At 45.2% G+C, this 21,437-nt stretch overlaps 1 protein-coding gene across 1 annotated transcript in view; it reads right to left on the bottom strand.

Moving 5' to 3' along the window:
- The window catches only part of LOC140722345 (NACHT, LRR and PYD domains-containing protein 12-like), a 58,110-nt gene that overhangs the window by 11,211 nt on the left and 25,462 nt on the right, over positions 1-21,437 (bottom strand). Inside the window, exon 7 of the mRNA XM_073037110.1 lies at positions 6,051-7,788. Within this exon, the coding sequence (XP_072893211.1) occupies positions 6,051-7,788 (1,738 nt within the window). The remainder of the gene's footprint in view (positions 1-6,050; positions 7,789-21,437) is intronic.

Below are 21,437 nucleotides of genomic sequence, written 5' to 3'. Positions count from 1 at the left end.
ATTGCAGTTGAATGCGTGGCTGAGGAGTTGGTGCAGGGGACAGGGTTTTAGATTTTTGGATCATTGGGATCTCTTCTGGGGAAGGTGGGACCTGTACAGATTGGATGGGTTGAACCTGAACTCAAGGGGGAGCAATATCCTTGCAGGTAGGTTTGTTAGCATGGTTTGAGAGGGTTTAAAATAATTTGCAAGGGGGATGGGACCCAGAGCGATAGAGCAGTGAAAGAAATGCATAGAGTAAAGCCAGATCTGACACATAGAGAGGCTTTGAGGAAAGAGCAGCAGAATAAAGGGTATAAAGGCAGTAAGGTAGAAGAGCTAAAGTGCGTGTACTTCAATGCAAGAAGCATCAGGAACAAAGGTGATGAACTGAGAGCTTGGATACATACATGGAATTATGATGTAGTGGCCATTACGGAGACTTGTCTGGCACCAGGGCAGGAATGGATTCTCAATATTCCTGGATTTCAGTGCTTTAAAAGGGATCGAGAAGGGGGAAAAGGGGAGGACGGGTGTCATTACTGGTCAGGGATACTATTACAGCTGCAGAAAGGGTGGATAATATAGCAGGATCCTCTTTTGAGTCAGTATGGGTGGAAGTCAGGTACAGGAAGAGAACAGTTACTCTACGTGGGGTATTCTATAGGCCCCGTGGTTGCAGCAGAGATACCGAGGAGCAGATTGGGAGGCAGATTTTGGAAAGGTGCAAAAATAACAGGGTTGTTATTATGGGTGACTTTAACTTCCCTAATATTGATTGGCACCTGATTAGTTCCAAGGGTTTAGATGGGGCAGAGTTTGTTAAGTGTGTCCAGGATGGATTCCTGTCTCAGTATGTTGACAGGCCGATGAGGGGGAATGCCATACCAGATCTAGTATTAGGTAACGAAACGGGTCAGGTCACAGATCTGTCAGTGGGTGAGCATCTGGGGGGGGGGGGGGTGTGCCCACTGCTCCCTGACCTTTAGCATTATCATGGAAAAGGATAGAATCAGAGAGGACAGGAACATTTTTAATTGGGGAAGGGCAAATTATGAGGCTATAAGACTAGAACTTGCGGGTGTGAATTGGGATGATGTTTTTTCAGGGAAATGTACTATGGACATGTGGTCGATGTTTAAGAATCTTTTGTAGGATGTTAGGGATTAATTTGTCCCGCTGAGGAAGATAAAGAATGGTAGGGTGAAGGAACCATGGGTGACAAGTGAAGTGGAAAATCTAGTCAGGTGGAAGAAGGCAGCGTACACGAGGTTTAGGAAGCAAGGATCAGATGGGTCTATTGAGGAATATAGGGTAGCAAGAAAGGAGCTTAAGAAGGGACTGAGAAGAGCAAGAAGGGGGCATGAGAATGTCTTGGCGAGTTTGGTAAAGGAAAACCCCAAGGCATTCATCAATTATGTGAGGAACAATAGGATGACAGGAATGATGGTAGGACCGATTAGAGATAAAAGTGGGAAGATGTGCCTGGAGGCTGTGGAAGTGAGTGAGATCCTCAATGAATACTTCTCTTCGGTATTCACCCATGAGGGAACTTGATGACGATGAGGACAATATGAGTGAGGTTGATGTTCTGGAGCATGTTGATATTAAGGGAGAGGAGGTGTTGGAGTTGTTAGGACGGATAAGTCCCCGGGGCCTGCCGGAATATTCCCCAGGCTGCTCCACGAGGCAAGGGAAGAGATTGCTGAACCTCTGGCTAGGATCTTTATGTTCTCGTTGTCCACGGGAATGGTACGGGAGGATTGGAGGGAGGCGAATGCTGTCCCCTTGTTCAAAAAAGGTAGTAGGGATAGTCCAGGTAATTATAGATCAGTGAGCCTTACATCTGTGGTGGGAAAGCTGTTGGAAAAGATTCTTAGAGATAGGATCTATGGGCATTTAGAGAATCACAGTCTGATCAGGGACAGTCAGCATGGCTTTGTGAAGGGCAGATCGTGCCTAACAAGCCTGATAGAGTTCTTTGAGGAGGTGACCAGGCCTATAGATGAGGCTAGTGCAGTGGATGTGATCTACATGGATTTTAATAAGGCATTTGACAAGGTTCCACATGGTAGGCTTACTCAGAAAGTCAGAAGGCATAGGATCCAGGGAAGTTTGGCCAGGTGGATTCAGAATAGGCTTGCCTGCAGAAGGCAGATGGTCATGGTGGAGGTAGAACATTCAGATTGGAGGATTGCGACTAGTGGTGACCCGCAAGGATCTGTTCTGGGACCTCTTCTTTTTGTGATTTTTATTGACGACATGGATGTGGGGGTAGAAGGGTGGGTTGGCAAGTTTGCAGACGACATAAAGGTTGGTGGTGTTGTAGACAGTGTAGAGGATTGTCGAAGATTGCAGAGAGACATTGATAGGATGCATAAGTGGGCTGAGAAGTGGCAGATGGAATTCAACCCGGAGAAGTGTGAGGTGGTACACTTCGGAAGGACAAACTCCAAGGCAAAGTACAAAGTAAATGGCAGGATAGTTGGTAGTGTGGAGGAGCAGAGCGATCTGGGGATACATGTCCACAGATCCCTGAAAGTTGCCTCACATGTAGATAGGGTAGTTAAGAAAGCTTATGGGGTGTTAGCTTTCATAAGTCAAGGGATAGAGTTTAAGAGACGCGATGTAATGATGCAGCTCTATAAACTCTAGTTAAGCCACACTTGGAGTACTGCGTCCAGTTCTGGTCACCTCACTATAGGAAGGATATGGAAGCATTGGAAAGGGTACAGAGGAGATTTACCAGGATTCTGCCTGGTTTAGAGAGTATGGATTATGATCAGAGATGAAGGGAGCTAGGGCTTTACTCTTTGTAAAGAAGGAGGATGAGAGGAGACATGATAGAGGTGTACAAGATATTAAGAGGAATAGACAGAGTGGACAGCCAGCGCCTCTTCCCCAGGGCACCACTGCTCAGTACAAGAGGACATGGCTTTAAGGTAAGGGGAGGGAAGTTCAAGGGGGATATTAGAGGAAAGTCTTTCACTCAGAGAGTGGTTGGTGCGTGGAATGCACCGCCTGAGTCAGTGTTGGAGGCAGATACACTAGTGAAGTTTAAGAGACTACTAGACAGGCATATGGAGGAATTTAAGGTGGGGGGTTATATGGCAGGCAGGGTTTGAGGGTCGGCACAACATTGTGGGCCGAAGGGCCTGTAATGTGCTGTACCATTCTATGTTTTATGGAACATATAGAAATTAAAGAGGAGGAGGTGCTTACTGCCTTACAGTAAATAAAGGTAAATAAATCCCCCAGGCCTGTCATGATATTTTCTCGGACCTTGAGAGAGACTAGTGTAGAAATTGCAGGGGTCCTGGCAGAAATATTTAAAATGTATTTCGCCACAATTGCGCTGCCAGAGGATTGGAGGGAAGCTCATGTTGTTCTGTTGTTTGAAAAAGGCTCCAAAAGTACACCAGGTAATTACTGGCCAGTGAGCCTGACATCGGTATTAGGTAAATTATTGGAAGGTGTTCGGATATACAAGGATTTGGACAACCAAGGGCTGATTAAAGACAGTCAGCATGGCTTTGTTCATGGCAGATCGTGCTTAATGAATCCTGTAGTGTTTTTTGAGGAGGTTACCAAGAATGCACATGAAGGAAAGGCTATGGATGTTGTCTACATGAACTTTAGTAAGGCTTTTGACAAGGTCCCACATGGGAGGTTAGTTCAGAAGGTTCAGACAGTAGCTATCCATGGAGAGGTTGTAGATTGGATTCGAAATTGGCTGTGTGTGAGAAGAGAGAGAGTGGTAGTGGATCATTGCTTCTCAGACTGGAGGCCTGTGACTAGTGGTGTGTCTCAGAGATCTGTGCTGGGACCATTGTTGTTTGTTGTCTATTTCAATGATCTAGATGATAATGTGATAAATTGGATCAGCAAGTTTGCTGATGACACTAAGATTGGAGGCGTTGTGGACAGCGAGGAAGGCATTCAAAGCTTGCAGAGGGATCTGGACCAACTGGCAACATGGGCCAGAAAATGGCAGATGGAATTTAATGCAGGCAAGTGTGAGGTGTTCCATTTTGTAAGGACAAATCAAGGTAGGACATACACAGTAAATGGTAGGGCACTGAGGAGTGCGCAGGAAGAAAGGGATCTGGGAGTTCAGATACATAATTCCCTGAAAGTGGCGTCACAGGGAGACAGGGTTGTAAAGAAGGCTTTTGGCATCCTGGCATTCATAAATCAAAGTTGAGTATAGGAGTTGCAATGTTATGGTGAGGTTGTATAAGACATTGGTGAGGCCAAATTTGGAGTATTGTGTGCAGTTCTGGTCACTGAACTATAGGACGGATATCAGTAAGACTGAAAGTGTGCGGAAAAGATCTGCGAGGATGTTGCCGGCTCTTCAGGAGTTGAGTTACAAGGAAAGGTTGAACAGGTTAGGACTTTGTTCCTTGGAGCGCAGAAGAATGAGGGGAGATTTGATAGAAGTTTACACAATTACGAGGGTATAGACAGGGTAGATGCGAATGGGCTCTTTCCACACAGATTAGGAGAGATAAATTACAAAAGGACTTTGCTTCAGGGTGAAAGGGGAAAGGTTTAGGGGGAACATCCTCACTCAGAGAGTTGTGAGAGTGTGGAACGAGCTGCCATCTGATGTGGGAAATGCGGACACACTCTTAAGTTTTAAGAATAAGTCTGATAGATGCATGGATGGGAGAGGTCTGGAGTGTTATGGACTGGGTGCAGGTCAATGGGACTATCGGAATAAAGTTTTGGCACAGAGCAGAAGGGCCGAATGGCTTGTTTTCTGTGCTGTAGTGTTCTATGATTTTACGATTCTATGAAGGAATATGGGGAGGTCAGTTCCCACAGGAAGAAGTGGGATGGGGAAGAGAGATCCCACAGGAGGAAGGAGGATGGGGTAGAGAGATCCGACGGGAGGAAGGGAAATGGGGAGGAGAGATCCAACAGGAGGAAGAGAGATGGGGATGTGAGATCCCACAGGCGGAAGGCGGATGTGGAAGTGAGATCCCACAGAAGGAAGGGAGATGGGGAAGATAGATCTGGCAGGTTGAAGGGGGTTTGCGAAGAGAGATCCCATAGGCGGATGGGGGCTGGGGAAAAGAGATCTGACAGGAGGAAGGGGGATGGGGAAGAGAGATCCCACAGTAGGAAGGGGGATGGGGAAGAGAGATCTGACAGGACGAAGGGGAATGGGGAGGAGAGATCCAACAGGAGGGCGGGGGATGGGGAAGTGAGATCGCACAGGATGAAGGGGATTTGTGAAGAGAGATCCCATAGGCGGATGGGGGATGGGGAAAAGAGATCCCACAGGAGGAAGGGGGGTGGGGAAGAGAGAACCCACAGGAGGGAGGGGAATGGGGAAGAAAGATCCCGTAGGAAGTGGGGTGGGGAAAAGACATTTCACTGGAGGATGAGGAAAGGGTAATAGAGAGCCCACAGGAGGAATGGGGATGGGGACGAGATCCCTAAGAATCGAAGGGGGATTGGGATAAAAAGTCCCACAGGAGGATTCCAAGGGTAAACGATAATCCTACAGGACGAGAGGATGCAGTAAATCTTTGTACGTGTGTGTTGGGTCTGAACAGAGACCCAGCGGAGATGCAGCCTCGCTCTCTGTGAATCTGGTAGTGAGCAACGTCACACACTATCAAGGGCAGGGGAGGACAATCTCACAATGGTATTTATTTTCTTCTCACTGGGACAGTCTGCAGATGGACTCTTGTCCCTCACCGGGAAGGGGGTGTGAATCTCTGACCCAGCTGCTGCAGTCAGTGTCGGTCTGGGTGTCAGTAACAGTGAGAAGGAACATTGTCAATGGACGTGTCACAGGCAGCGAGAAACACGGCCATTCCTGTGATTTACTACCATTAAACCAATGGTCTTTGTTCACTGATCTGATGAAGTCTTCAACATCCCTTCACAAGGAACCACAGAATCCTGCCGTCCTTGGGGAATTACTGACCGATCCCCTGGGCATTTGTCACAATTCATCACAATCTGATTTATCACTGTTTAACCCAAATCCCTTTACATTGAAATGACACAATAAAACAATTTCACAGTTCAGAGTGAGAGATAAATCAAGTTACCTCAACTCCTGGCACTTGTGCAGCCCGGGTCCCAGCCGCTGGATTCCTTCACACTGAATGTGGCAGTCCTCCAGGTCGAGGTGTTTTATTGTATTACAGAGTCCGATGACATGAGACAGGACCGCGCAGTCAATCGGGGTCAGTGTCATTCCACTGAATGAAAGTGTTTTCACTGATCCCAGTGCGTCCTGAGCCAGTCCACGATTCTGAGACTCAAACAGGTAGTGCAATGTGTTCAGGAGGCTCCTTTTACCAGCTTCACTCTCTGTGTTTCCACTCTTGCGTTTAACCTGCTCCTTCACCCAGTCAATCACCCGGCAGGTTGTTTCATGAGGAAATGGACCCAGAAACTCCACCAGGCCCCGAGCTGTCATTGGGGAGGAGAGACCAGCAACAAAACGGAGAAATACCTCAAATCGCCCATCTGTCGTGTTGTGAACTTCAGTGAGGAATTTCAGGATATCCCCGGGATGTGGATTCAGGAATTGTGCGACTGCAGCTACAAACTCTTGGATGGTGAGGTGTGGGAATGTGTACACCACGCTCTGGGCAGAATCCTCTCTCTCCAAAAGTTCCATCAGGAACCCGGACAGGAACTGGGAAGGGTGCAGACTGTAGTTGATCAAATCTCCATCTGTAAACACAATCTTCTTCTCCAACACTCCTCTGTAGGCCATCTGACCCACCCTGAGTAACACATCACGGGGTTTCTCAATCTCACGGCCATGGTTTTTCAGGATGTTGTAAATATAGTAGGAGTACAGTTGGGTGATGGTCTTGGGAACTCGCTGTGGGTCCCTAACTCTTTGCGTGAAGAAGGGGCCCAGTGCCAGAGCGAGGATCCAGCAGTAGGAGGGGTTGTAGCTCATGGTGTACAGGATCTCGTTCTCCTTCACATAATTGAAAACAGCTTCCGCCACCGTCTGATCTTCAAAATGTCTGATGAAATATTCCTTCCGTTCCTCATTAACAAATCCCAGGATTTCAGCCCGGACACTGATCTCCGCCTTTTCCAATAAATGTAACGCAGTGGGGCGGGTGGTCACCAGCACTGAACACCCTGGGAGCAGCTTGCCCTGGATTAAACTGTACACAATGTCGGACACTTCACACCGCCACTCGGGATCTGGACACTGGTGCTTGGGTTCTGTATCTCTCCGACTGTCCGCAAAATCGATTTTGTGTTTGAATTCATCTAAACCATCGAATATAAACAGTAATCCCTCTGGGTTCTTCCAGACTTCTCTCAGGATATTCCCAAAGTAAGGATACTGATCCAGAATCAGTTCCTTCAGGTTTATTCCACAATTAACGGTGTTTAAATCTCGGAATTTGAAACTGAAGACAAACTGGAATTGTTGGTATATTTTCCCCGTGGCCCAGTCATAAACAATCTTTTGTACCATCGTTGTTTTCCCGATCCCCGGGACTCCGGCCACTGCTGCTGAACTCCCAGATTTGGATTTACTCCGGGAAAAGCTGCTCTGGAATAACTGATCAGTACGGATTTTTTCCAGCTGACTGCGGAGTTGTTTCTCTCTATAATCCTCATGGTCTCTGCCTCTTGCCAGCAGCTCATGTTCCAGCAGTGTCCGATGTCGAACAGTAGAAATGACCGTGAGCTCAGCGTATCGATCAGCCAGCTGGAAAACCTTCACCTTCTCCGTCATCAGGATCGTGTTCACTCTCAGAGTTTCAGTTTGTGCCCGCAGAGTCTCCTTGTGTTTCTGTTGAACATCTTCCATGGGAACAGAGAACATATTCAAAACGTTAAATGGCTCATCTGACAAAGAACTTTATAACGGTATTTCAGCATTCAGTGTTTGAGATTACATGAATAAATTCAATGCTTCCATGGATAGGACAGAAAGTAAAATTCTGTTCGCAGACACGGAATTGACAGCAATCGATGTCCCTGAAAATGTCCAATCCTCATGTTTTGGTTCTAGTTATTTGCGAAGGTGAACATTCCCCTGATTGCACTTTCTGAGGAAGCTTAAACAAGCATCACTCCCCACTAACATCTTAACTACATTCTACAGAGGCGTGGTTGAGAGTGTGCCGACCTTTTGCATCACAACCTGGTACTCCAGCTGCAGTGCTGCCGACAAAAAAAGCCTTGCAGGGGGTGGTTAGGGGAGCAGAGAAGGTTATTGGGGTATCCCTACCTTCTGCCCAAGACCTCTTTCAACGTCGATGCCTCCAGAAGACACGGTACATCATTAAAAACCCCTCACACCCTCTCCATGAACTGTTTGTTCGTCTGCCATCAGGTAAACGTTACAGGAGCATCAAAACTAAAACCACAAGGCTACTAAAGAGCTTCCTCCCACAGGCAGTCAGACTGCTAAATAGCTGCTCTACCTGACTCTGCTTTGGACACTTTTAACTTGCACCGGACACTTACAACTTGATTTAAAGTGACATGTGGCTGTTGTGTTTTATTACTTATTGTTGTGTTTATTATTTATTGTTGCGTTTGTTATGTTATGATTGCACTGCTCCTGGGAAACGCTGTCTCATTCTACCCTGCAGAGCTGATGTACGGTTGGAATGACAATAAAGTTTTTGAATCTTGAATATCCTATTGCAATCCTGACTGCACTCCCGTTACAACAACTTTTCACTATATTTAAGGAATTGTTTGCATCATTAACAGACGCTGTTAATGTTGATCTGGTGTGGAACTATGGAGAGCAGGACACTGTGCATTTTGGCCAATCTGCACACTGGGGAGTCACAGGTGTCCACTGCTCTTGCATCACAACAGGAGCAGAATACGCGGGAAATACTCAAGTCGGGCAGCGTCTGGGGGAGAATCACAGTGAAGTTGCGGATCGATAACCCATCGGAATGACAGGAATGAAAGTGGGTAGTTTTCAATCGCAGTGATGGAGGATTGGTGGAAAGATGGAATCTCCGTTAATGGAAGAAGCCACAAGGGTCTGTCTCAGTGATGTACATCGTGTCTGTGGGAGAGGGTGATGAAGTCTTGGCAACTGCTACTCATCAGTGTTGCTGTGGGGGTGTGGGGCGCTGTCTAATGAGGCCTCCGTCTGTCAGAGTCGACCATGGATGTCCTGCCCCTGCAAGCCGGGACACTCCGATATGGAGAGGAAGCTTCTGCCGATGTAGCAAGCTCCCTCTCTCCATGCATCTGATGTACACAAAGGAACGACAGAGACTGACAAAGCTTGGCACCAGAGGTGTCGCAGGAGATGCCAGTCTGCGTGGAACACCATTTAACACTGACTCAGGGACTCCAGCTCCAGGCTTTTCCCACTGGGTTTACTCCCAAACTCTTCCCCATGAGGGGTTACAGTTACAAGGCAGTGGAGTTTTGAGATCAGAGTTTTCTTGTTCCTGGGTGAGCTGCCAATCACGGCCGACAAGCCTCATCTGCCCAAAGCGACTGGTTGTAAGGCACCAGTAACCCACCTCTGCCCCTTCTCCTGTGGGAAGAAACGCTTCCACCGGGATTAGTGGCTAAACCGCACGTGAAGGCCAAGAGCTGGACAGAGGCTACTCGCCACTGGGAGCATTTAATAGGTCGTGGCAGCTCATCCGCACTGTCACCCCCCCCCCCCACCCCACCCCCCGGTTATAACAATCTTAAGCAACCAATGGGCGCTGTATTATTGACAATGAATCGGTAAATTGGTTTATTATTGTGACATGCACCTCTGTAAAATGGAAAACTTTTCTGCATGCGATCCAAATAGATCATTACATCACATCGGTGCAATGAGGTTGTACAAGGAAAAATGGAACAGAATAGTTCAGGGAAACAGTGTTTCAGTTGCCGAGAAAATGCAGTGCAGGCAGACGATAAGGTAGAAGGCCAAAGGATCATTGGGAGGTCAGCGTTGAGTTTTTTTGGGACGATGTTCCTAAACTGTAGAATTCAACACCTTAAACTACAGTACTGTGCAGAAGTCTGAGGTGTATATTAGGACTGACACATTTTGTCTTTTATTTTATAGTTTGCACTTTATCCCGTTGTGATGCGGTTTGAACGGCATCGTCTGGATGAAAGGTGCTTTATAAATAAGTCATTATTATTATTATTATTATTATTATTATTATTATTATTATTATTATTATTATTATTATTATTATTATTATTATTATTATTATTATTATTATTATTATTATTATTATCTTAGCCTAAACTGGTAAAACTTGAGGTACAGGTATAGCCAAGCACACTCATGTCTCAAATGATAGGAGATTTCAGACTATTCTCGTGGTGTATAGTGTTATGGGTTTTCGAAGATTTACACAAGTATCGCCGTGTGGGCCTAATTTATTAATACTATTCTGTAAAGCCTTTAGGACGATACCAGTTATTGATATTACGATTGGGATAAATAATACCCTGTTCGTGTTCCATAGTCTTTCATTTTGCCCTTTCAATTCAACATATTTCTGGTATTGTTTTTTACTAATTTATTTCTGTAAGTTATGTGTGTTTGGAATAGCTATATAAATTTAAAAAGTTGCTTTTGCTTGTTTATCCTGTAAAATTACATCCGAACGCAGATCATGTATTATCCTATCCGAAATAATGATCGGACGCAGTATGATATGAAGGACTCTAACTCTAACTCTAAAAGTGGAAGAGGCTTGTACGTTTAGTAAATTATGGTGTTTTTCATCAGTTGTAGTTGAAGCAATGTTTTTGTGAATGTTGTCCGCCATTTTATTGTGCTTGTGCAAGTAATGAGATTCAGTTGAACTACTGCAGGATCTTGTAAAGTAGGATTGTTTGTTTGTAGTTTCTCTTATAATTTTCAGCATATATCGTCTTGGACCTATCAGTCATTTATTCTGTATTATTGATAACTACATGTGTCAACAACCTTGTCCTGTATTGCTACAATGATCCCTTCTGTTTCTGGGAAGAGGTCTCCAACTCTGAGCCAGGGGCTCGACGCTTCCTTGTCGACATCTATGTCAATAGAGCTAATTGTGGATTTCAGAAAAGGCAAGATCAGGGAACACGACACACCAGTCCTCACACAGGGATCTGATGTGGAAAGAGTGAGCAATTCCAAATTCCTGGCTGTCAATATCTCCGAGTATCTAACCTGGACCCAATATATCGATGCAACTACAGAGAAGGCACAACAGTGGCTATATTTCATCAGTAGTTTCCAGCATCACTTGAATATTTCTACAGATGTAACTTGCAGAGCATTGTAACTGGCTGCATCACCGTCTGGTTCACGAGGATCGGAGTAAGGCGCACACTCAACGATTCAGGAGCAATTTCTCCTCTACCATGCAGTTTCCGAATGGACATTGAACCCATCGATACTGCTTAACTAATCTCTTTTTAAATTTCTATTTCTGCACTACTTATTTAGTTTAATATTTCATATAATCACACAGACATGCACAGCTATATATGTTCAATTTCCAGGCCCTGAAGCCACTTCGCTGCTCAGCCAGATCCACCGTCTGACAGGCCACATGGCTCGCATGGATAACTCCAGGTTACCGAAAGCAGTACTCTGCGGAGAACTCTCTCAGGGCAAGAGAGATCGTGGTGCCCCGCGCAGGAGGTACAAGGACCAAATTAAGCAGAGGCTCTCAGGTAAATATGGAGGTCAACGAGTGGCAGCCGCTGATCCACAGAAATGCCAGGAATTTTGAGGAACCCTGAACAGTGACTGCTGAATAGTCAATAGACAATAGGTGCAGAAGTAGACCATTCGGCCCTTCGAGCCTGCACTGCCATTCTGAGATCATTGCTGATCAACTACTATCAATACCCGGTTCCTGCCTTGTCCCCATATCCCTCGATTCCCCTATCCATAAGATTCCTATCTAGCTCCTTCTTGAAAGCATCCAGAGAATTGGCCACCACTACCTTCCGAGGCAGTGCATTCCAGACCCCCACAACTCTCTGGGAGAAGAAGTTTTTCCTTAACTCTGTCCTAAATGACCTACCCCTTATTCTCAAACCATGCCCTCTGGTACTGGATTCTCCCAGCATCTGGAACATATTTCCTGCCACTATCTTGTCCAATCCCTTAATAATCTTATATGTTTCAATCAGATCCCCTCTCAATCTCCTTAATTCCATCGTGTACAAGCCCAGTCTCTCTAACCTCTCTGCGTAAGACAGTCCAGACATCCCAGGAATTAACCTCGTGAATCTACGCTGCACTTTCTCTACAGCTAGGATGTCCTTCCTTAACCCTGGAGACCAAAACTGTACACAATGCTCCAGGTCCGGTCTCACCAAGGCCCTGTACCAATGCAAAAGGATTTCCTTGCACTTGTACTCAATTCCCTTTGTAATAAAGGCAAACATTCGATTAGCCTTCTTCACTGCCTACTGCACTTGCTCATTCACCTTCAGTGACTGATGAACAAGGACTCCTAGATCTCTTTGTATTTCTCCCTTACCTAACTCTACACCGTTCAGATAATAATCTGCCTTCCAGTTCTTACTCCCAAAGTGGATAACCTCACACTTATTCACATTAAACGTCATCTGCTAAGTATTTGCCCACTCACCCAGCCTATCCAAGACACCCTGAATTCTCCTAACATCCTCATCACATGTCACACTGCCACCCAGCTTAGTATCATCAGCAAATTTGCTGATGTTATTCTCAATGCCTTCATCTAAATTGTTGACGTAAATTGTAAACAGCTGTGGTCCCTATACCGAGCCCTGTGGCACCCCACTAGTCACCACCTGCCATTCCGAGAAAAACCCATTCACCGCGACCCTTTGCTTTCTATCTGCCAACCAGTTTTCTATCCATGTCAATGTCTTCCCCCCGATGCCCTGAGTTTTGATTTTACCCACCAATCTCCTATGTGGGACCTTATCAAATTCCTTCTGAAAATCGAGGTACACTACATCAACTGGATCTCCTTGTCTAACTTCCTTGTTACATCGTCGAAAAACTCCAAAAGAAGAGGGGATGCAAGAAGGATCCAACTACCCAAGCGCCTGCATCCCAGCTGTCCCTCTGTCCCAACTGCTCCCGAGTCCACAGATCCAGAATTGGCCCCTACCGTCACCAACAATCGTGTCGTCATCCAGTACCCACCCCCCACAGACAGACACACACACACACACACACACACACACACACACACACACACACACACACACACACACACACACACACACACACACACACACACACACACACACACACACACACTATTTGGGAAGAGAACAGGATTTAGGGTATGTTCATGATCATTAATGCTTGGTGGAACCCCGGAACGTCCATGCCCTCAAACCCTTTTGTTCCCCAGATCTGGAGTACCTGGTGCTGCTGTGTAAACCTTTCCGGCTGCCAAGGGAGTTCCCAGCTGTTATTATCACAGCTGTGTAATAACAACATCCCCCAGTTGTGTGTTATTGTCACAGAGGGGGAATGATTTCCTTCAGAAATCGATCAGGACTTCCCAAACCACAAAATTTGTATCAACAGTTCCGTGTGAACAGCACTTGCCGTGTGACCGACTGCTTACATTGCCGGTGATCAGCAGGAGCTCAAGAAATTCAGCTCCGATCTGTGCAAAGTCATCCAGGCAGCGAAACGACAATACAGAGATCGTATTCAGACACAGCTCTCCACCAACAACACACACAGCTTATGGCAAGCTCTGCACCCCAATGCAGACTTCAGAGCTAAGTGCAGTGGTGCTGCCAACATCGCTGCCTGTCTCCCAGAGGATCTAAGTCTCTTTACGCTCGGTTCGATATCGCCAACACTGAGACCCCGAGGAGAGCCGACAAAGCTACCTGCACATTGGTCATCTCTGAGGCTGAAGTTCGCAGGTGTTTCCAACGAGTGGACAGTCGCAAGCCTGCGGGACCGGACGGCGTCCCAGGGCGGGTACTCAGGATGCGCGCGGCACAACTGGCAGGTGTATTTATGGATATTTTTAATCTCACCCTCTCCTAGTGTAGAGTTCCCTCCTGCTTCAAATCATCCACCATTGTTCCTGTACCTAAAGCAACTAACGCAACATGCCTGAACGTCTGGCGTCCTGTCGCACTCACCTCAATAATAAGCAAATGCTTTGAGAGGCTGGTCAAGGACTGCATCTGCAGCTTGTTCCCACCCACACTGGTCCCCCTACAATTCACCTACCGACACAACCGATCAACAGATGACACAATAGCCACTGCTCTGCACACCTCCTTAAACATCTGGAGAAGAGGGATGCTTATGTGAGAATGATGTTATTAGACTACAGTTCAGCATTCAATACCATCATTCCCTCCAGGCTTGACAAGAAGCTCAGGGACCTCGGCCTTCACCCTGCCTTGTGCAGCTGGGTCCTGGATTTCCTGTCAGATCACCAGCAGGTGGTAAGAGTGGGCTCCCTCACCTCTACCCCTCTGACCCTCAACACAGGAGCCCCTCAGGGTTGTGTCCTAAGCACCCTCCTTTACTCTCTGTATGCGTATGACTGTGTCGCCACCCACAGCTCCAATCTGCTAGTTAAATTTGCTGAGGATACTATATTTATTGGCCAAATCTCAAATAATAACGAGGCAGCCTACACAGAAGAAGTCACCACCCTGACACAGTGGTGACAAGAAAACAACTTCTCCCTCAATGTCGCAAAAACAAAGGAGCTGGATGCAATGTCGCAAAGACAAGAGGAATGGAGACAGGCTAACCCCTATTGACATCAATGGATCTGGGGTTGAGAGAGTGAACAGCTTTAAGTTCCTCGGCATTCACATCACCGAGGATCTCACGTGGTCTGTACACATCAATTGTGTGGTGAAAAAAGGCACAACAGCACCTCCTTCACCTCAGACAGAACCATAGAACATTACAGCACAGAAACAGGCCTTTCGGCCATTCTTGGCTGTGCTTAACCATTTTTCTGCCTAGTCCCACTGACCTGCTCCTGGCCCACATCCCTCCATACACCTCTCATCCATATACCTGTCCAAGTCTTTCTTAAATGTCAAAAGTGAGACCGCATTCACCACTTCATCTGGCAGCTCATTCCACACTCCCACCACTCTCTGCGTGAAGAAGCACCTTCCCCAATGTTCCCTTTAAACTTTTCCCCCTTCACCCTTAACCCATGACCTCTGTTTTTTTTCTCCCCTAGCCTCAGTTGAAAAAGCCTGCTTGTATTCCCTCTATCTATACCCATCATAATTTTATACACCTCTATCAAATCACCTCTCATTCTCCTACATGCCAGGGAATAAAGTCCTAACCTATTCAAACTTCCCCTGTAACTCAGTTTCTCAAGTCCCGGCAATATCTTTGTAAAACTTCTCTGCACTCTTTCCAGCTTATTAATATCCTTCCTGTAATTAGGTGACCAAAACTGCATACAATACTCCAAATTCGGTCTCACCAATGTCTTATACAACCTCACCATTACATTCCAACTCTTATACTCAGTACTTTGATTTATAAAGGCCAATTTACCAAAAGCTCTCTTTACGACCCTATCTACTTGTGACGCCACTTTTAGGGAATTATGTATCTATACTCCCAGATCCCTCTGTTCTACTGCCCTCCTCAGTGTCCTACCATTTACCTTGTAGGTTCTAACTTGGTTTGACCTTCCGAAGTGCAATACCTCACACGTGTCCGCATTAAACTCTATCTGCCATTTTTCAGCCCATTCCTCCAACTGGTCCAAATCCCTCTGCAAGCTTTGAAAATCTTCCTCACTGTCCACTACACCTCCAATCTTTGTATCATCAGCAAATTTGCTGATCCAATTTACCACATTCTCATCCAGATAATTGAGATAGATGACAAATAACAATGGACCCAGCACTGATCCCCGTGGCACATCACTAGTCACAGGCCTCCACTCAGAGTAGCAATCCTCTACTACCACTCTCTGGCTTCTTCCATTGAGCCAATGTCTAATCCAATTTACTACCTCTCCATGTATACCTAGCGACTGAATCTTCCTAACTAACCTCCCATGTGAGACCTTGTCAAAGGCCTTACTGAAGTCCATGTATACAACATCCACTGCCTTCCCTTCATCCACTTTCCTGGTAACTTCCTCGATAAACTCTAATAGATTGGTTAAACATGACCTACCACGCACAAAGCCATATTGACTTTTTCTAATAAGTCCCTGTCTATCCAAATACCTGGAGATCCTATCTCTTAGTATTCCTTCCAATAATTTACCTACTACCGATGTCAAACATACCGGCCTATAATTTCACGACTTACTTTTTGAGCCTTTTTTAAACAACGGAACTACATGAGCTATTCTCCAATCCTCTGGCACCCATTCCGTGGATATCGACATAATATTTATGCCAGGGCCACTGCAATTTCAACATTAGTCTCCTTCAAGGTCCAAGGGAATACCCTGTCAGGTCCCGGGGATTTATCTACTCTGATTTGCCTCAAGACAGCAAGCACCTCCTCCTCTTTAATCAGTATAAGTTCCATGACCTCCCTACTTGTTTGCCTTGATTCCATAGACTCCATTCCAGTTTCCTTAGTAAATACAGATGCAAAAAACCCATTTAAGATCTCCCCCATTTCTTTTGGTTCCATACATAACCGACCACTCTGATCTTCAAGAGGACCAATTTTATCCCTTACTATCAATTTGCTCTTAACATACCTGTAGAAGCTCTTAAAATTATTGTTCACCCTGACTGCCAAAGCAACCTCATGTATTCTTTTAGCCCTCCTGATTTCTTTCTTAAGTATTTTCTTACTCTTTTTATACTCCTCAAGCATCTTATTTCCTCCGTGTTGCTATACATGTTATACATCTCTCTCTTCTTCTTTATCAGAGTTTCAATATCCCTCGATAGCCAAGGCTCCTTACTCTTATTCATTTTGCCTTTAACCCTGACAGGAACATACAAACTCTGCACTCTCAAAATTTCTCCTTTGAAGGTCCCCCACTTACCAATCACATCCTTGCCAGAGAACAACCTGTCCCAATCTACGATTTTTAGATCCCTTCTCATTTCTTCAAATTTGGCCCTTTTCAGGTTTAGAACGTCAACCCGAGGACCAGATCTATCTTTATCCATGATCAAGTTGAAACTAATGATGTTATGATCACTGGAACCAAAGTGTTCCCCTACACACACTTCCGTCACCTGCCCCAACTCATTTCCTAATAGGAGATCTAATATTGCATCCTCCCGAGTTAGTACATCTATATATTGATTTAGAAAACTTTCCTGAACACATTTTACAAACTCTAACCCATCTAGACGTTTAAAAGTATGGGAGTCCCAATCAATGTGTGGAAAATTAAAATCCTCTACAATCACAAATTTCTGTCTCCTGCAGTTGTCTGTTATCTCTTTGCAGATTTGCTCCTCCAATTCTCGCTGACTATTGGGTAGTCCATAATACAACCCTATTAATGTGGTCATACCTTCCTGTTTCTCAGCTCCACCCATATGGCCTCAGTAGACAAGCCATCTAATCTGTCCTGCCGAAGCACTGCTGTAATATTTTCCCTGACTAGCAAAGCCACCACCCACCCTTCATCCCTCTGTCTCTATCACGTCTGAAACATTGGAACCCTGGAACACTGAGCTGCCAGTCCCGCCCCTCCTGTAGCCAAGTTTCAGTAATGGCTATGGTGTCCTAATTCCACATCTCAATCCAGGCCCTCAGCTCGTCTGCCTTTCCCACAATACTCCACGCTTTGAAATATACACACCTCAGAAGATTATTACCACCACACACAACCTTGCTATTTGTGACTTTGCATGAATTACCAACATCATTTATTTTTACCCCCGTTCCACTATCTACTCTGGCACTCTGGTTCCCATCTAGTTTAAGCCCTCCCCAATAAAACTAGCAAACCTCCCTGCAAGTATATTGGTACCCTTGTTGTTCAGGTGTAACCTGTCTCTCTTGTACAGGTCCCACCTGCCCCTGAAGAGGTCCCGATGATCTAGAAATCTGAAACCCTGCCCTCTACACCAGTTTCTCAGCCACGTGTTCATCTGCCAGAGCTTCGCACTCTTACCCTCACTGGCACGTGGCACAGGCAGCAATCCGGAGATTACTACCCTCTGTGTCCTGTTTTTCAAGCTCTCTGTACTCACTCTTCAGGACATCCTGACTCTTTCTACCTGTGTCATTGGTACCGATGTGTACCATGACATCTGGCTGATCATCCTCCCACCTCAGAATGCTGTGCAGGCGATCAGAGACATCCTTGACCATGGCACCCAGGAGGCAACAAACCATCCGGGAGTCTCTGTCACAACCACAGTATCTCCTGTCTGTACCCCTGACTATGGAGTCCCCTATCACTACCGCTCTCCTCTTCCTCAGTGCCAGAGATCTGGCTGCCGCAGCTTGTCCCAGGTAAGCCATCCTCCCCCCTCCCCTGCCCCCGCAACAGTATCCAAATTGGTATACCTATTTTGGAGGGGAATGGCCACAGAAGAACCCTGCATTAACTGCCCTTTCTCCTTCGCTCGCCTGATGGTAATCCAATTACCTGTGCCCTATTCCTTAGGTGTAACTACCTCCTGGAAGCTACCATCTATAATCTGCTCAGTCTCCCAAATGATCCGGAGGTCATCCAGCTCCTGCTCCAGTTCCCTAACACGGTCTGTTAGGAGCTGCAGCTGGATGCACTTCTTGCAGGGATCGTTGTCAGGGACACTGGATGACTCCCTGACTTCCCACATCCTGCAAGAGGAGCTTTCCAACATCCTGCCTGGCATATTCTCTAGTCTGAACAAAAAAAAAAAGAAAAACAGAAAAACAGATGGTTGAGATGGTTGAGGACGTTTGGGATGGGCTCCTAAATGCTAACGATTTTCTATAGGGGCACAATTTTGTGCATCCTGACTGGCTGCATCACTGCCTGGTATGGGAACTGTACTTCTCTCAATCGCAGGACTCTGCAGAGAGTGGTGCGGACAGCCCAGTGCATCTGTAGGTGTGAACTTCCTACTACTCAGGTCATTTCAGAGATAGGGGGTAAAAAGTGCCCGAAGGATCATTCTGGACCCAAGTCTCACCAACCACAAACTGTTCCAGCTGCTACCATCCGGGAAATGGTACCGCAGCATAAAAGCCAGGACCAACAGGCTCCGTGAGAGCTTCTTCCACCAGGCCATCAGACTGATTAATTCACGCTGATACAATTCTATTTCCACAATTGTATACATAAATACAGACTCACTGCACACACTTTACTGTAATCGTGCTGCTGGCGCAGAAAAACAATTTTCACGACATGTGTCCATGATATTAACCCTGATTCTGAAAATTTTTATCTGGCTGCTGTCTCATTTTTTTAGATCTGTTATTCATCATCCTCATACTGTCCTCGTTCATATCAATCCAAGTGCGCTCCAGTGCACATGGGGTTTTCCAGAAATTGCTATTTAAGTTCTTATTGTTTTGCATATTTTCCAGATCTGTTTCAGACCAGGATATTTTACCAAAATTATACGTCAATATGGGCACAGTGAGTGTTTACTACCTTCGTTATATTTTTACTGTTCAGCTCTGTTTGGCAGATTTTCTTGATCCTTGATGTAAATTCAAAGTTTGTTCATCCTTGCAGTAAATTCAGATTTTCTTCAGCCTTGAAGTAAATTTTGTTGGAAGGTTTTCCTTTATCACACTATTATCTATTTTCTTTGCTTATTGATATCTTCAATATCCATTTCATATTCTGTTACATTGCATCCTGATGGTCTGTTTGATATTCTACCGGCTCTATTGCACCTTTCTTTATGTTTAATCATGTTCTGTACTTTCCTAGTCTAAAGTTCATGCTTATATATTTGGAAATTAGTTCCATTATTTGAATTATTTGTTTCAGCTTTACTGCTGCAAGAGCAAATCATTTCAAATCATCAATGTATAGCTGTGTCAAGGTATAGTTCGTATATTTTTCTGATTAGATACCTGATTTTTGTCTGTTTCAGTAAATTATGAGTGGGCTTAAAGCTAGACAAAACCATAGTGGGCTTAGTGAGTCGCTTTGGAAAATCCCTCCATTTATTTTGATAGTGGTCGTTGTTCCTATGTGGTTGTTAATAGGACGATTATTGTACGCGAATGCTTCATCAGTTGTAGAAATTTCACAATTATTGTATGAATTTTATATATATTTGGAACTTCTCTTAAACACAAGGAACAGAATCAGATGTGTTTTTTTTTGATTGACAATATAACACTGAAAGTTTTCTGCTTTCCACAGGGTTTGAAATAAAATTACATAATCTGTTATCTGTTGTTCAAACCCGAACGGTATTCTGTCTGCTCTCCTGTGAGTATATTGTGGTTATCTAAATTGTTATCTGAGTTGTTATTAGTTACGAGATGTACGATGCTATAATTTTAGATATAAAATTGTCTTATTATTATTAACAGCCAATAATAACATAGTAGGTGACCATTTAGTAGTCTTATAAATGCAGAATAAAGCTGTCGTTGAGGCTGGTGGTACATACCTTCAGCCTTTTATATGTTCTGTCCCATGGGAGTATGACAGAGAGGATGTATGAGGTGGTTTGGGGTTCAGTAGCAAGGCTTTGGGTCGGGTTTGTGTCTTGCCAGCTTGATTGATTTCCTCCAGGAGGTGACAAAGGTGATGGATGCAGTTACACATGGATATTGTCTACTTGTATATTGGTAGAGTGTTTGACAAGGTCCCACATGGGAGGCTCATACAGAATATTAACATGCTTGAGAACTGTGGGGAACTGTCCTGGCTGCCGGGGACACAAACTGGGAGAAATGTCTTGGCTGGCGGGTGGTGAATCAGTGAAATTATTGTCATAGACGGCTGAGGAAGTCACTTCATTGGATATATTTAAAATGCAGGTCGATATGTTCCTGATTAGGAAGAGCGTCGACATTTACTGGGATAATGGAGTAGAGAGGAAATGAAGAGCAAATTCACTGAGCCGAATGGCTTAATTCTGCTACTAGGTCTTATGGTTTTAGGGAGCATCTGGAGTATTGTGTTCACTTCTGATTGTCCAGCTCTTGGAAGGATTGGAGAGGGTGCAGAACAGGTTCATCAGGATGTTGCCTGGGTTCGGTGGCATGTGCTACAAGTAGACGTTTGATAAACTTGGTTTGTTTATTCTGGAGTTAGAATAGAGATCTGACTGAGGTGTACAAGTTTGAGAGATATGAGTTTGGGTCGACAGCCTGTATTTTGTTTGTTATTTTTTACATATGACTGGTGTCTAATACCAGAGGGCATTTGGTTAAGCTGAGATAGGGTAAATTTACAGCAATTGTGGGTAGTTTTTTAACAGAGTTGTGGGTGCCTGGAATTTACTGTCTGGGTCAACATGGCTTTGTGAAGGGAAGGTCGTGCCTCATGAGGCTAATTGAGTTTTTTGAAGAGGTAGCAAAAAGCAATTGATGAAGGTAC

The sequence above is a fragment of the Hemitrygon akajei genome, unplaced genomic scaffold, assembly GCF_048418815.1.
Source record: "Hemitrygon akajei unplaced genomic scaffold, sHemAka1.3 Scf000075, whole genome shotgun sequence".
NCBI classification, from domain to species: domain Eukaryota; kingdom Metazoa; phylum Chordata; class Chondrichthyes; order Myliobatiformes; family Dasyatidae; genus Hemitrygon; species Hemitrygon akajei.
The sequence above is the reverse complement of the archived record's forward strand: the minus strand, read 5'-3'. Positions and strand labels throughout refer to the sequence as shown.